General features: G+C 63.0%; 1 protein-coding gene across 1 annotated transcript in view; it reads right to left on the reverse strand.

Moving 5' to 3' along the window:
- The window catches only part of NIBAN2 (niban apoptosis regulator 2), a 31,455-nt gene extending 15,890 nt beyond the window's left edge, over positions 1-15,565 (reverse strand). Inside the window, exon 1 of the mRNA XM_074891177.1 lies at positions 15,334-15,565. Coding sequence (XP_074747278.1) covers positions 15,334-15,388 — 55 coding nt within the window. The 5' untranslated portion in view covers positions 15,389-15,565. The remainder of the gene's footprint in view (positions 1-15,333) is intronic.
- Between the last annotated feature and the right edge of the window lie 232 nt (positions 15,566-15,797).

The raw sequence follows: 15,797 nt of genomic DNA on the forward strand, positions 1-15,797 counted from the left end.
AAAACCCCATCACAAAGCATCACAGGTCCAGGGAGACAACTTCCCCGGAGCTGCCTTTGGCACACGGGGCCTCTATTTTGAATTTCACTCTCAACTTTGCCCCAGAGCCTGTGAAAAGGAAAGAATTTGAGTCGCCTCCAACTATTTCCGACGGCTCAGCCTCTGCCAGAGCACTGGCGATGGGCGCGGAGAGGAACGATGCTGGCTATGCATCCCCGGTGCAGGAGCCAGCACGATGTTGGGGGCGTGAACCCAGACAAAACAGACCCCCGCGCCGGCCCCGGCACAGCTCAGCGGGAGCCAAAATCTCCAGCAGCAGCTGCCCCAAAGCCATGCTCGCAGCCAAGCCTGCACGAAGGAGCAGCTTGCTGCAGGGTGCTGCAAATCCCCGTGGGATGAGCAGCTCCGGAGGAAAACGCCGCCTGAGGACAACAGCTGAGGGCAGATAAACCCATCCCCGAGGAGACGCTGGCACTGCCAGCACCATGGGAGCAGGCGCCACAGGCCAGCACCTTGCCGTGCCAGGGCTGAAAATCCCTTCAAATTTAAGCGACATTTTTTCGCGGCAAAGAACAAGACGCCTGCTCATCCCACCAGAGAAATTCCTCACCCCCGATTTTGGCATTTTCTCCTGGAAAAGAAAGAGCTCGCAGTCATGTCGCGCTTGCATCTGCACCACACCTCTGTTGCAACTCCCGTCTACAAAACTGTATGATTTTGGCCAGGGCTCTGGGCAGCGATGCTGACAGCTGAGATTTAAAAGGACATTTTGAGGTTTCATTTCCTTTCAGTCCATGGGAAAAAAAGAGCCCCAGGTCCCTGGGCAGGCAAGACGGCTTAGTCACCCATTCTTCCCTGATTAACGACGGGACCAATTAGGAGGTTTTAAGTAAATGGAAAAGCAAAAGTCGATTACTTGCAGACATTGAAACAAAAGATTTGCAGTCAAATATCCAAGGTGACTAACTCTCCCTCAGCTCAGCAAGCCCCTCCCGGGGTGCAGTGGGGATGCTGGGGGGCCACTGATGCTCCCTGCCCAGTAGCCCTGGCTACCCCGCCAGCCACCACGCTCAGCCCTGGGCAAGCGAGAGGGTCAGGGCCCCGCGGGGGGTCGGGAGGAGGTGGTCAGTGGCATGGCAAAGAGGTGACACAAGGTGACACTGTATCTGGCAAGATGTGGGCTGCTAGCGGTGGTACAGCTGGGCTTTGCTTGAGAGCAGAGGATGGGAAGCCCACGGTGTGATGCCAGTGGGTGCCCCAACCCCATAGCACCCTGCATGGGGCCCATGTGTGCCACAGGGGAACCCGCTAAGCCACCCAGTGGCTCCTTCCCCAGGCTGAACAAAACCCCCCAGCAGTGCTGGGGGCCACGGAGAGCATCCCTCCCCCACGGCTACACAACTGAGGCCACCCATGAGTGGCCGTTGCTCTACGAGCAGCTTTGGCTGTGCATCTAGCTAAGAGCTGGAGGGGTCTGGGGACAAGTGACAGTCCAGGGAGCTGTGTCCCCTATCTCCTCACAGCCCCACACTCGAGCTCCCCCCAGGTCATGGCGGGATGAGGGAAAGATGGGGCTCAGCTGGCTCCCACCCAGCCACCGCCCTGTCCTGGGTGCGGGCTCAGATACCCACAGCAAAGCGCTTCGGCAAGCCGGGTGCACATGCAGGGACCTGGCAGGGCGGTGCCGGGTGTCCCCAGTCACCCACAGACCGTGCTTTCCCAAGCCTGGTGTTTGCTTTTGGACCCCTGAGCTCCCAACACTGACACCCTCCCGTTGCTCCGGGTGCTGCCACCCCAGTCCCCATCACATCGAGCCCCGCACACTGCAAACGGCACCGTGCAGAGGCACCAGTCCCCCAGCAGCCAGGGTTACTGGGCTGGCACAGGCTCTGGCACGTCCCTCTGGTTTCTGGCAAGAGCAAGGGGAAGCCACCAGCTTTGTGGTCACAGAGGCGTGCCAACAACACCCACCAACACCTGGCTCAGCAGGAGCCCCAGCACCGGCACCTCTGATCACAGACTTCATCTGTTCCTCGGCCTCCGGGTTCTCCTCCTTCCCTCCCCAGCCATCCCCATGACTAAGCCGCACGTGGCGGCTGCAGGAGGAGATAAAGGGGCTCTGCAGCAGCCGGCTTTGCATGGGGAGGGCAGAGAAAGGGCTCTGGCTATCCCACCTGCCAGGCAAACCCCCGAGGTCAGGCTGGACACAGGGCTGGGTGGGATGCCGGGACCAAGGAGTAGGGTCCATCTATGCCACATCAGCTCCGCATCCCCAGCCCTCCCTGCCCCGTCCCACACACCCTCCCCACCACCTACCCAGCCAGCACCACCATCACTGGCACGGCAGGGCAAGCAGCTCCCGTGAGGGCACCCTGGCAGGGGGACGAAACAAGCAGCACAGGTTTGTCCTTGTCCCGGATGACACCCGAGGACCGTGGAGCCCGAGGCTCATCTGGGTGAAACCGGCTGGGAGAGGTGGCTCCTGCTCCTGTCCACCCCCCCAACCGGTCATGCCACCGCAGCCGTCACTGAGACCAAAGCAGCGCCAGCACAACAGCACGGGCCAGGTGGGAAGGCAACAGCACCGGAGCAGCCCGTGCCACCAGCCATGCGCGTTGCAGACTCAAAGGCATGTGCAGCCCTCGTGCATTGAGAGGTCACAGCCCGGCCAGAGCAGCCCTGGTCCAGTTTTAGTCCCTTTGAACCAGGGCAGGAGGTGAATCTCGCCCTCAGAAGGATTCCAAAAGCTGTGCCAAGCTGCCCAAGCTGGTCCATCAGCCTGGACTGGCTGGCTCTTGTCCTTGGAAGCATCTCCAGCACCATCAGCAGCCCCACACATCCACATCCTAAGGCAGAAGCCAGCTCTTACCCTGACCTCCCATATGATGGGGTCCAGCCCCAGCTCTGGCACCTCTTAGAGCAAAGCCAAGGGGAAAAAATGAGCCATGAGCTTCAGGTCTAGCCCAGAGACCTTATCGCTTGACCATATCCTTCCCTCCAGCTGCCTGTGTTTGCTGCCTGCAGTTCATTTCACCGTGGTGGGGAAAGCAGTGCTCCAGGAACATCATCCTGGCAGCCCCTGGCATGCAGAGAGCCCTGCCAGCACGAGTGCGTGGCCGGAGCTCGTTTTCCCCATTACCCTCAAAATCATGTGAAAATGAGAGTGACGCTTTAAATAGCTCAGGCCACGGCCGGCAGAGTCAGCAGATCTGGCAGCAGGGAGGTCAGATCCTGCACAGGTTTTGCTGCACAGTTTGCTTGGCTCCCACCCAACAGCAGTGCCCTTCTCACTCACCGAGGATGGAGGAGAGGCTGCACCCATGACCTACGGAGTTATCTGCAGGATCAGGGCTGCCGCAGCACCACAGCACATCCCAGGTGGGACAGAGCCCTGCAGGGACGTGGCTCAGCCCAGGTGGCTCAGTAGGGCTGAGGAGCAGCTCAGCCTCCCCCAGCACTGGGCTGAGCCGCACGCCGCCGAGCAGGGCCCACCGGGGATGCTCAGCAAAGCTGCTCTTTGGATGAGCATCCCCCCGTGTCCCTTCAAAGACACCTGATAAGCTGAGGTTGGAGGTGTCTTTCCCCTTTCCTGATGTGGCAGGATCTTGAGTGGGCAGCAAAGGGTTAAAGCTTAAGGGGGAAAAAGTAGGGGAGGGTGAATGGCTCCTCTGCACCCAGAATAGTCTTCGCCCCTCTGCACCCCCGCAGTAGCCAGGCCAAGGTCCTGGCAGCTGGGCCTTTGGGGACGCAGAGCTGCCTCCTGCTCCCCGGCTGCCCCCACGCTGGCCTGGCTGGCCCCCAGGGCATGGCCACCACGCTCACAGCCCCACCGAGGGACAAGGAGCGGGTCCCCCAGCGCTGAGCGGGGCGGCAGCAAACGTGCATGGCTGGGGGGAGCACCCCGGCCGCAGCCAGGGCATGGGGCTCTCCCAGATGCACCCCACGGGGTGGTGTGGGGACGGCAGGCGCAGGGTGTGCGGCGGCTGAGGGGCTCCTGACCGGAGCAGCACATGTATCCACGCACAAATATGCACACACCCATCTCATACACACACAGATATACGTGCGCACACACACACACACGAGCAACCATGAGCACACACCCCCCCCATGCATACCCCCTTGCACCCCCATGCACACACACACTCCCCTGCACATTTATACATAGCCCCACGCACACACACATGCCCACACACACCCATGCACACACACACATATGTGCACACACACACACACACCCCCCAGGGAGGCTGGAGACCAGCGTCTGACAAATCTGAGCAGAACAGTCATCCGCAGCCTCCCCTCAGCCCACATCCCGTTTTGCAAGCCCAAAGCCCCACATCCCTCCTGCCAGACACGCCCTCCAGAGACCATGTCATCCCTCCGCTGCCACTTAAATATATTGGGGGGGTGAGGGTGTCTTTGAAACCCCAACCTTCCCCAGAACCCCCCTGGGTTTCTGCAGCTGGGATGAGTGGGAGCAGGAGCAGCAGCTGGGAGCAGGGTGCCCAAGCCCTTGTGGGATGCCACAGGGATGCCTCACTGGAGGCAGGGAATTCTCCCCCCTCTGGCCCAGAAAAAAATTAAAAAAATAAATAAAAAAAAAGGGACAAACAAGCTCATTGAAGCAGAGCCCCTGGGCTGGCTGAGCCGTGGCCCCCACACTTGTGATGAAACCTTGCCTGGCTCATTTCCCCAGCCCCTGCCGGACAGCCTGACTCAGTGGGGCCACAGGAAAGCCCCAGCTCCCCCTGCCACCCCGCAGGCGTCCCGTGTCCCCTCGCTGCCAGCTCAGCAAGGGTGTGACGGCACAGCGATGTGTTTGCAGAGCAGTGCAGGAGCGGACAGCCGGGGGGCCCATGCCACCACGTCCCTTTGCTGGGTGTCCCTACCCCGGCAAAGGTCCCTCTGTGCCGTGGTGGTGATGGCTTGTGCCGTGGTGGCAACGGCCCGTAGGCCAGCCCACTGGCAAGGGACCCATGAGCAGCATGTGCTGGCCCGGCCAGGCTTGCCAAGGCTGCAGGGGAAGGAGTTAATCACTAATTTAGCCAGTAAATGATTAGTGAGTGTGGGCGGGTTGCTGGGGGAGCGCAGGCTCCCGGCAGCCCCAGTGCCACTGACAGGGACATCCACAGGCTGGCCTCACACCTCGGGGAGGCAAGAATGGGCAGAAGCTGATTTCCACCCAGATAAAGGCAGCAAAACCAAAAGGGCCCCTCCTCGCCCACCCTCCGGCTCCTGGGCACTGGCAGAGGTGCTGGCGCAAGGCGCTGGGGCACTGCCCACCGGGACAGCCCCGCGGCACCCCCGGCCCTGCCCAGCGTGCTGGGGAGCAGCGTGCCAGGTGGGGAGCGGAGCTGCCAGCATCCTGCCGGCACCTGGCCGCCGGGAGGGGAGCTGGGGAGGACGGGCAGCCCCGCGGTGCACATGCTGCCCAGAAGAAAGTCACCCAAGCGCCAACTTTCCCACGCTGACCCCCTGCCTCCGCCCTGCCCCTTGCATCCCCTGCTCAGGCTGCTTCGGTTCTTCCTGGCAGCCTGGGAGGACAATGAGGGTGGCTCTTCCAGCAAGGGAAACCGAGGACAAGGTCACTGCAGGGAGGTTGATGCCACCGGCTGGGTGAAAGGTGCCTGGGTCATCCCTCGCAGCGGGGCTGCTCCAGCACTCCCGCACCACTGCCTGGTCTAAACGCACCCGCGCGGTTTGCTCACTGCCCCTCAGCCGCCCTCGCGTGCCCCAAATCTTGGCGTTACGCAGACAGCGTGTCCGGGCATCGCCCACCAAGGGTGCACAGCATGGCAAGGGTGGGGTGCTGAGCCAGACCTCAAACCCGCAGCACCCTACGAGCCCCGAGCACCACCTGCAGCTGCTGAGCCGGGAATGGCCCCGTGGCTGTGCCCCCCACCCCGTCCTGCCCGCCAGCTCGCCCCCCCACAGCGCCAGGCCCGGCTCAGCGCAGGCTTATCCCCACAAGATTTTAGGAAAGGCAGCATGACAGCACGTGATGGCTCTGGGCCCGCTGAGCATCAGCAACGCAGCAACAACCAGCAGAAGGGACGGTGCCGGAGGTGCCACTGTCAACGGGGCACCGAGCAGAACCGAGAGCAGGTCCAACTCCCTGCAGGGAGCAGGGTGAGGAGCATCCCGCAGCACCCACGGGTGCACCCAAAGGGTTAAGTCCCAGCCGGCAGTTTAGGGTTTCAGGAATTTGAATCTGAGTTCATTTCCACCCAGAAACACAAACTCCTTCATATGGGCCTGACTCAGCCCAGCTGAGCATCCCCAGAGCATCCCTCCCAGGGCGATGCCGGGCTGGGGGGGGTCAGGCACTGGCACCCCACCCAGGAGGACACGGTGGCAAAAAATAGCTGAAGGACGGTTTGTTCCTCATAAAAGCAACATCCAGCGGCTGACCTGGTAGCGCTTGGTGTTTTCCCCTCTCATATAGATCAGGAGAGACTGAAACAGGGAAAAACAAATTGGGAGGGAAGAGCAAAGTCCAGGGACAATTTCCCCTCTTACCTCCCTTCACACAAACCCACTCAAAACCAGCCCGGGGCATTTCTGCTGCAGGCCGCTATCAGGATTTAGACTGAGCTTATCTGGAACAAACGGAAAATGCAGGCTGCTCAGGGTGCCTGCCCTGGCTCCTGGTGCACTCCGCTGCTGCCTGCACCCAGGGCATGGCTCAGCACCGGGGGACCCGGCAGGACAGGGATCACTGCCTGGCTCCAGCACTACTCCAGAATCCATGGGGGATATTTTCAGCTACACATCGGCTCAGAGGCATGGTCCAGGTGGAAAGGGGACGCATCCTGCCACCCCCTCAGCAGCAGCCCCGTGCAGCTGCGCGGCCGGCAGTGCTGGGGATGAGCTGCGCGGCCGGCTGCCCTCTGACTCATGCCTTTGCGGGGAAGGGTGGGCAGGAGGGGGGCTGAGCAGCAGGAAGGGATGAGGCAGCAGAGCCTTAGAGAAGAAACCAGATGGGCCCAGGCCTGAACCGGTTCGTCGTCTCTCGCCCTGCCTTTGCCGCGCACAGCTCTGCCCCCGGATGAGTCAGAAGCGCCCGTAGTGCCAGCTCAGGGCTGGGGCACCCGTCGGGGACATGGCTCTCTGCTTCGCCGCCTGCAAGGTGCACCCTTCACCAGCACCCAGCACCCTGTGGCATCCCCCCATTCCAAATGCTGGCAGCACCCCATGTCCCCGCAGATGTCTCCAGAGACACTCCGGGGGGGTCTGTCCCCACTGTAGCAGCACCCAGCAGCACCCACACTGTCTCCCAGCACCGCGCCCAGCCGCGGCGGTTGCACAACGCCGCTCCCCTCCCAGCCCAGAGCAAACAAACCTGCCGAAGCAGAGCCGTGCCCAGCGCGGCCGCGGGAGGATCTAAAGCAAGACCACGAAATCCACGGGGCTGAAAACGAAGCAGCACATTCTGCAGCAGCTCCTCAGCCTACAAACAGCCGAAAAACCCTGACAGTGCTCTCGACCGTGCTTCGGACACCCTTCACCCACTGCTCCCCAATCCCAACTACAAAGCCGGGCTCAGCCCCCTGTATCAGCCCCGCTCCAGTGGCTCAGGGCTGCATCCAGCCCAGCGGACAAGGGATTAGCATCCGGCTACGTGCCGGCGGGTGTTTTCCCGCGGCGTGGATGCCGGTCTCCCGCTGCTCCCCGGGAACAAGGCTGCTGCGGGGCTGCGTGCGAGGAATGTGTATGTGAATAACAAACAGCGTTCGGGGGCTTTGAACGTCTCCAGAGAAGCTGGTCGGGGCTGGACTGAGCCCAGTGTGAGATGTCTGCCCTGAACCACCCTGCCCAAACAGCTCCTGAGGGGTGGGGGCAGGAGGAGATTCCCTCCTGATCCAGACAAGACCCTCCTGCCCCATCCCATTCCCTCTGCCAGCCTTGCCTTCGGGGTGATGCTCCAAAGCACAGGTGCCCACACAGGCACCCCAGGAGGGCTAAACCCACCCTGGCCCAAAGTGCCACCTGCCAGATGGGCACAGGGACCAGGTTTAAGCCCACCAGAAGAGGTGATTGCACTCACAGGACAGTCAGGATACATCCCATGGGCAGGGAGGTGGCTGTGGGGAGATGAAGCATCCCCATGGAGCTGCTTGGCTCAAGCTGGGTACCACCCCTAAGCCCTGCACTGGACCAGTACCCACCACCCTCATCCTGGCTGCAGTCACATCACCCCACATGTCCCTTGTCACCCAAGGTCCCACCAGTGCCTGGCCAGGCTGGAGAAGACCTACCAACCCTTTGGTGCTCACCCCATGGCGGGTGCTGCCCCACAGCAGGGTGGGCCCCAGCATTACCCCTCCCCAGATAGGGCCCAGCTCATCCACCACCACCGGCCCAGCCGCATTGCATCTGCTCCAGCGTGGCGCAACCCCCACGGCGGCTGAGTCAGCGCCAGGTCTCAGGCAGTGCCGCTGCGGGGTCGTGCGGCGGCAACAGCGGCCTTTGGGCACCCGCGTGGGGCCCGGTCACACCTGGGAGCTGCAGGACCAGGGGGGTCCCCAAGGCCAAGGGGCCAGATCAAACTTGGGCATCTCTGGGTCTCTCACATGCCAGGTGCTGGGGACAGCAGGGGGTGAGGGGTCCTCGCTTGGGGTGTCCCAGCAAATCTGTGCTTGGCAGGGGACGAGCAGCCCGTCCCCTCATGCCCCCCCTGTGCCCAGCCCCAGGGAGAGGAGCTGAACCTGGCACGCTCTCCCTCCACCGAGCTGGCCGGTGCCAGCATGAAACCCAATCCAGCACCACGGGAGGAGACCAAACAAAGACTTTTATGTACATCCAAAAAAAAAAAACCACCCAACCAAGAGGTATTTGAACAAAACAGCCCTGAGCCTGTTCTGGGCTCTGCCACAGCTCCTGCTGCTGGGGGGGTTCCTGTGCCCGGCTCCTCGGTGAGGCCGGGGCAGGGCAGAGGAGCTCCACCTGCCCTGCAGTGCCTGCCCCACACCATGCCCCCCATGCCCGCTCCCTCCTCCCCACAGAGGGTGATGCCCCAGCTGAGGGTGGCCACGGGCTCAGTGTCTCCCATTGCCAAGGACTCTCCAGAAGCACCACAGCCCCTGGTGAACCGTGGACACCCCAGGCTGGTGGACACCTGCCCCATGGGGCTGGCAGCCAGGGGCCAGCAGCACGGAGCATCACCAGCATCTTCCTCGCTGCAGGAGGGTGGGCAGCAGCCAGCAGAGCAAAGGAGCTCCTAGGCAGAGGCAAGGCAGGGATGTTCCCACAGCAAGGATGTTCCCAATGTGGGGACATTCCCAAGATAAGGCTCTGTTCTGGTCTCAGGCGATGCACTGCATGCGCTGGGAGCAGAGGAAGGGGCTCAGGATGCTTCCCGTGGCTGAGCCACCACTGCTTTGGGTGCCTGGGAGCTGGCAGCCCTGCTCTCCTGCCCCACGCCGCAGCACTGAGGTCACCCCAGCTTTGGGGTACGTCTCTTCATGCAGGGGAACCCCCCGAAGAGTGTCACGCCTAGGCTGAGCAGAGCTGGCAGAGGGAAGAAGCCAGGGCAAGCATCCTATGCCCCAGGAGCCACCAACGTAGCAGGAGCGGAGGGAGGTCCTGCCCCAGGTCCCCTGCCAGCTCCAGGGTGGAGTGTCCCATCCACCCCTGATGCATGGGGACATCCTGTCCTGCGGACTCCCACAGCAGAGGGGTCTGAGCCCCCCCCAGAGCAGGGCTGGGAGCCCAGCTGCAGGCAGGGACAGATCCCTGGCAGGGAAGGGCAGGAGGGCACAGAGAAGGGCACTGTGCTGTACCAGCCAGAGCCAGGACCTGCGCTGAATGCTGCTGTGCTTTCCCTTTGAAAAGGGGGAAAAGGTGGAGTTTTACTCCTTCCTCCCCCTCTGGTCCAGAAGGCTGGGAGGAAGTCTGCTTGCAAGGAGCAGCTCTGCTCTGCCCCTTCCTCCCCTCCTGGCCCCTCTGGGACCCGGCTCTCCATAGGGCTGGTGCCGCCACATCCCGGCACGGCCAAGGCTCAGGGGCCAGCGAGGGGCTGGGGGGGCACAGCTGCTGCTTGGGGATCTCACAGCCAGGCATTCTGCAAACTGGGTGGTGGGACCAGACCTGGGTCCTGCAGGGGCAAAGCGGGTGCTCAGCCTCGTGCTGGAGAGCTGCTGCTCACCTGCCTTCAAACCTCGCCCCAGCGAGCTCCCATGGACAAGTATCCTGGGATCCCCCCAGCCCTTCTGCCTGCCGAAAAGCTCAGAGACACACGGAGCCCAGGGTCCTGGCGGTGTGGGAGGCAAGAGCCGACAGCTTTCCAGCTTCCCCCCGTCTCCCCGCTGGTTGGGAGCAGGGGCAGGGCAGCTGCCGGCTGGGTTGTGAAATAAAGCCTGGTCACAGGATGCCGTAAGAGGGATGGAAATGGGCCGGGTGGGTCCGAGGCCGCTCCTTCCCCACAGGCTGGGACCGCGTTCCTGCCCATGAGGCCGGCTGTGGGGTCTGTCCATGGGACCCACCACCCATTGCATCCCCGTGGACCTGGGCTGTCTGCACACCCAACCCTGGGCTCTCTCGGTGGCTGTTTCGGTGACTGTCCCCATGCCCACGTGGCACCTTTGCTGTTCCCAGCGTGGGGCCGGACTGGCAGAGCCAGGGGTGGGAGCCAGCGGCTTGTTGCAACCTGCTGCGGGGCTTGGGCAGAGGGACAGGGGCCTGTCGGTCCCCGGGAGGGTGGGACAGAGCTGACAGGGGCTGTGCCAAGAGGCACAGAGCTTCCCGGAGCTCAGAGCCAGCCTCTGCAGCAATCTGGGGGCAGGAGGGAGGCAAAGGCTTGGGAAATCCCAGCTCTTGGCCGTGCTTCCCTTGCTGTCTGCCTGCAATGTGTCTAGGGGTGTCTGATACTGCAGTGAGGGAGGGTCCTGGTCTACCAGGTACTTTTCTCTCCCTGGGCTGACCCGAGGGCCCAAGGAGAGCTCTCAACTGCGATGCCAGCTCTGCCCCTCCTGTCCCCAGCCCTCCTGCTCCCAGGCAGAGCAGGGGTGCCCTCCATGCATGCCCCAGCTTGCTCAAGGCAAGGCCTTTGGCTAAACCCTTGCTGGGGGAAGCAAGGAAAGCCCCCCAGGAGGAAAAGCAGGCGCTGCCCTGGGGCTGAGCACAGGCAGGGCTGGGAGGGCTCCCACCTCCTGCCCACGTGGGAAGGCCACCGGCACAAGAGGCCCCCACAGACGGCGATGTCCCCTGCCCTAACATGCTGGCTCCAAGCAAGCCCCGTGCCCCGACACGACGGCTGCAGGTAAGCCTCAGCTTGCCAGAACCAGCCCTTCCCCGCTGGCAGGGAGCCCTGACATGCCAGGGGAGTTATTTATTTCACGATGAAAGAAGACACACATTTTGTTACGAGAAACCACTCCGCATCTCCAGCACATTGCAGCGCTGATCCCTCAGAGCCTCCCTGCATCGCTCCCCCCGGGGCAGGGTGAGGGTTTCAGCCTCAAGACCAACCCCAGAGCCCACCACCAGCAGTCACCACCTCCCATACTGGCTGGAGCTGATCCATGGCCAGGGCTAGGAAATAAGTGTCGTGCTTAAGGAAGCCACGGCAAACCTCTTCCCGCTGTCGGCAACCTCCCCCCCTGGGGCACACTGCAGCCAGGAGCCTGTCGGCATTTGCCAGGCACCTCTGGACCTGACCCCACAGCCCGTCCCGTCGGCACCCAGCCTCCCGGCAGAGGGATGCTCCTCAGCAGCATCGGGGATAAGCAGCCACCACAGCCCATTGAAGAGGAAAGGCTGTGGGTCCAGCACCAGAGGCTCGACTCGGTGTCACCTCTGCCACCGTTGTGTGGGCTGGTGTCTGTAGGAAGTCCCACCCCGAATTAACAGCTGGTTTATTCAGCAATTAAGGGGCTGGTGACTCCCTGGAGATACCAGAACAAGGTGTGAGCTCCCAGGGACCCTCCCTGCGCTGCCACCCACCTCCCCATCCCTCTGGGCATGGAGTCACCGGGCAGCTCCTGCCACATCCTTGGGCTCTCCCACTCGCCGGGTGCCTGGGACCACCAGCCACACTCCACCTCACCCCCTTGGACAAGGGGTCCATGGGGCTGGGATGCACAGGGAAGGAGTTATTCCAGCATGAGGGAAGAGCTTCATCCAGCCCCTTGCTGAGGGCACATCTTGCACTGGCACCCAGTGACATCTTGGCTTTGTGGGCAGCCCTGGCAGGACACCCCATGCCTGCCACTCTCGTGTCCCCAGGCGATGGTGTCCGTGCTGGGCACCCTTGCACAAGGAGGGAGCCAGTCACTGCTCCAGCCCCCAGAGCAGGTCAGGAGCAACTCCCAACCCACATTTCGGAGGAAGAGGAGGAGGAGGGCAGCCGAAGGGTGTTGACAAACAAGCTGGGTGACCCAAGCCAGGATCATGTCCAAAGCAGGGCGGCAGAAGGAAGCTCTCCAGGCCCATGTGTGGTTGTAGAGACCCCAGAGAAAGGGAGGCAGGAGCTGCAGGCAGCACTGCCCGAAAACCCTGGTGTAAATCACACCCCCCGGGCTGCCCTGTCAGCCCCAGCGCAGCAGGGCAGCCCCGCTGCTGGCAGTGATCCTGCCTGCGCAGGCAGCAGGAGAGCGGTGCAGCCCCACCAGCACCACCAGTGGGAGAAAAGACCCTGGTCCTGAGCCACCAACACCCAAGTCACGTGCATGTGGCTCGTGACCTCTGGGAGATGTTGGCATCAGCCTCACTGCAGCCACCGCCGCGTGGGCTGGGACAGGGCATGGGACCTTTGCAGCACGGCTTTGATGTCCCAATGCAGAGGGGACCGCGCTGTGCATGGCACGGGAAGGCTTTTTGTCACCTCCCTCCTGCCTTTAACCCACCTGCAGTGCTCAGAGCTCCACTCCCAGCAGGGGGGAAGGATCTGGCCCAGGCTTTCACCATCTCCCCACAGCCCCAGGCCTTGCTGTGTGCCCAGCCAGCACAGTTCTGCTGGTGTCAGGGGGCTGCAGCCACGGGGAGCATTGCCAAGCCTGGAGAGCTCCTGTCCCTGCTGCAATTAGGGGCCACATCAGTCTGGGCAGCTCCTCCAAACTCCGCCAAGTTGGGAGGACAACTGCGAAAAGTTGCTTGGAGAGGCGCTGGATCCCTCCTTGGGCGCCGGCAGGAGCAGCGGCAGCGGAGAACAGACCGAGCTAGGCAGGAAAACCCGGAGTTTTCCCCACCGCGTTGCTTTGCATGCCTGACAGCAAGTCGTGCCTTGCCTGTTGGGTTACGGCCCCTCCCAGCTCTAGGGGCTGTTCACTGAGCGAGGAGCCTCGGTGGAAAGCAGAGAGGTGCTTAGTGAACCCAGTGGGCTCCAGTCTCTCCCAGGGAGGTGTCCCAGTACAGGTGTGGGTCCCTCCTACTCACCCCGAACCTTCAGCGCGGCAGCATGGCACAGGACATGCACCAGCCCAGCCTCCATAACCCTATTTCACAGGAATCCTATTTTCCCCATGAAAACTCATCTGCTGCCCCCAGCCCCACTGAGCATGGGCTGAAACCCCCTGGTGTAATGGCTCAGTCCCCACCAGGGTGCAACCATCCAGCCCGGCCTTGCAAACACCTAATTTCTGACCCAGCAGAGCCAGGTTCCCGCACAGGAAACTCAGCTGGGCTTTTCCTTGTTATTCTTCCCAGACTCTTCAGGATTAAGACCACAGGGCTTGGACAGGGAGGGGTCTCTGCACAGAGAACCAGCAAGTTAAAGGGAGATGGAGGATGTGCTTGGACCCAAACGTGCTGTGGAGAGCAAGACTCGACACCGTGTTGTGCACAGACCTGAGCTGCCGCAGCCTCATGGATCAGCCGCGTCGAGCTTTAACTATGCAACGCGAAAACCCCACAGCGGGTTACAATCTCTCCTTCAAAGCTCGAAAACCTGCTGGCGTCCTGCTGAGCCGCATACCACGTAAGCATTCCTGCCAGCCGGCCCAGGACGGCAGCGCCTGGCGAGGCGGAGGGGCTCCACCGTACGCCGCCAGCCATCGAGCCCGTGTGCCGGTACCGCGGCGGCTGTACCACGCCGCTCCATCAGTGCCAGACCCACAGCAGCTTCTTCCCCAAAGCCCTTGGGGAAAAAGGACTTCAGAGCCACTCCCGTGGCTTTATGGCGGAGACGAAGGAAAGATACGTCAGAGCCAACTCCAAAACCCCGGCGCTCCCCGAGCCCTGGAGCTCTCCGCGGGGCGCACAAGGTCCAGCACGAAGCCACGCTCCCCCGTGCCACCCGACTCGGTGCGGCTTCAAGGAGGGGTTGCTTAACCCGGCAGAGAGGAGGGTTTTTCAGCCTGGGGAGCTGAAACCGAAGCCGGAGCACGAAAGGGCTTGGAGGTCAAGTCCTGCCGGCTCAGGAGCCCCAGGGAGCGAAGCACCCTCATCACAAGTGACGCAAGGCAGTTCGGGGCGGGGGGGCGGGGGGGGGGGGGGCACAGCACCCCTACGGAGGGGTGACCCCACTTACGGGGGTCAAGCAAGTCACTACAGGCACCAATTAGCAGCCCTGCCCCCCCGCCGCCACCCTCCCAGCCATCGCTTCGCACAAAACCCTGCCTGTACAGAAGCCGTAATCCCATGGTCAGCGATTCCCAGGCGGCACCGAGCAGACATCCTGCGCCGGGGGCAGAGGCACTGCCGGGCACACACCCCGGGACAGCCGGGCTCTCAATAACCACATTGTCACCCTTCCCCGTCCCACAGTGGTGGCGGGGACACTGCTGTGTCCTGTCCGTGCTGGGGCAGGCCTGGGGCATCCCAGGGGTACCCCAGGGGTGCAGCCAGTCCTTCCCCCCACCCCAGAGCCCTTGAGGGGGGCTTTCCTAGGGATCCCCCCAGCACTGCTAAGGGTGGGAAAGTTCATCTGCCGGCTCAGCCCCAGCAAACCCCATGTTGACAGTGGTTTCCCTGCGCAGGACACGGCTTGCCAGCATCTCTCAGAGCCCAGCTCCCCCCCCTTCCCTCCCCCAGCCCGGGGAAGCTCAGCACAAGAACACGCTTCCCGGTCTCCGGAGCCAACACAAACACCCCCGGCACAACTCAGCCTTTCATTTGGGAGGCAGACAGGCACCTCGGGTGCGCCCCCCCCACCCCCGTGCTGTGCCCAGCCAAGGGGACAGGCAAAAACACAGCGAAACTGCGACGTGGTGGAAAGAAAAAAAAAAAAAAAAAAAGTTTAAAGAAGTCTGGGAGAAAGGGGGGAGAGCAGGCGGGGGGGTGTCCCGGGAACACGCGGAGTGGAGGGGCGGGTGTCCCCACCCGGATTGAAGAGAGGGATGGGGAGAGCCCGGCCGGGCTCAGGGGAGAGGGGGATGCGCGGCGGGAGCTCACCCGCGATGTGCTGGCGGCGACCCTCGTCCAGGTGCGTGGAGACCACATCTCCCATGGCGAGCGGAGCCGGGCCGGGGCGGGCGGCGGCGGGAGGAGGAGGAGGAGGAGGTAGAGGAGGAGGAGGAAGGCAGCGCCCGGGGCGGTCAGGCAGCGCGGCGCCCCATGGCAGCCCCAGCTCCGCCGGCCTCCCCCGGCCACTCCCCCCGCACCGCCCCGCTCCGCCGCGCCCGCCGCCCCCGGCCTCGGCCTCCGGCTCTCCGGCTGAGTGTGCGTGTGTCCCTCCTTGTAATTAGTCGCTCTAATTTGCTCGCTGGGGGATGGGGGAGGCTCAAGGAGAGCGGTTATGCCTCCCCACCGGGCTGACACACCCCCCCCCGCCCCCCGCCCCGGGGGTGCGCTGGGTGCTGGGAAGCGGGGATGCGGCTCAGCCCGGTGTTAATCCTCGTAGGGCAGCGCTGTGCCCC

This window comes from Strix uralensis, chromosome 21, assembly GCF_047716275.1.
Source record: "Strix uralensis isolate ZFMK-TIS-50842 chromosome 21, bStrUra1, whole genome shotgun sequence".
Lineage (NCBI taxonomy): Eukaryota > Metazoa > Chordata > Aves > Strigiformes > Strigidae > Strix > Strix uralensis.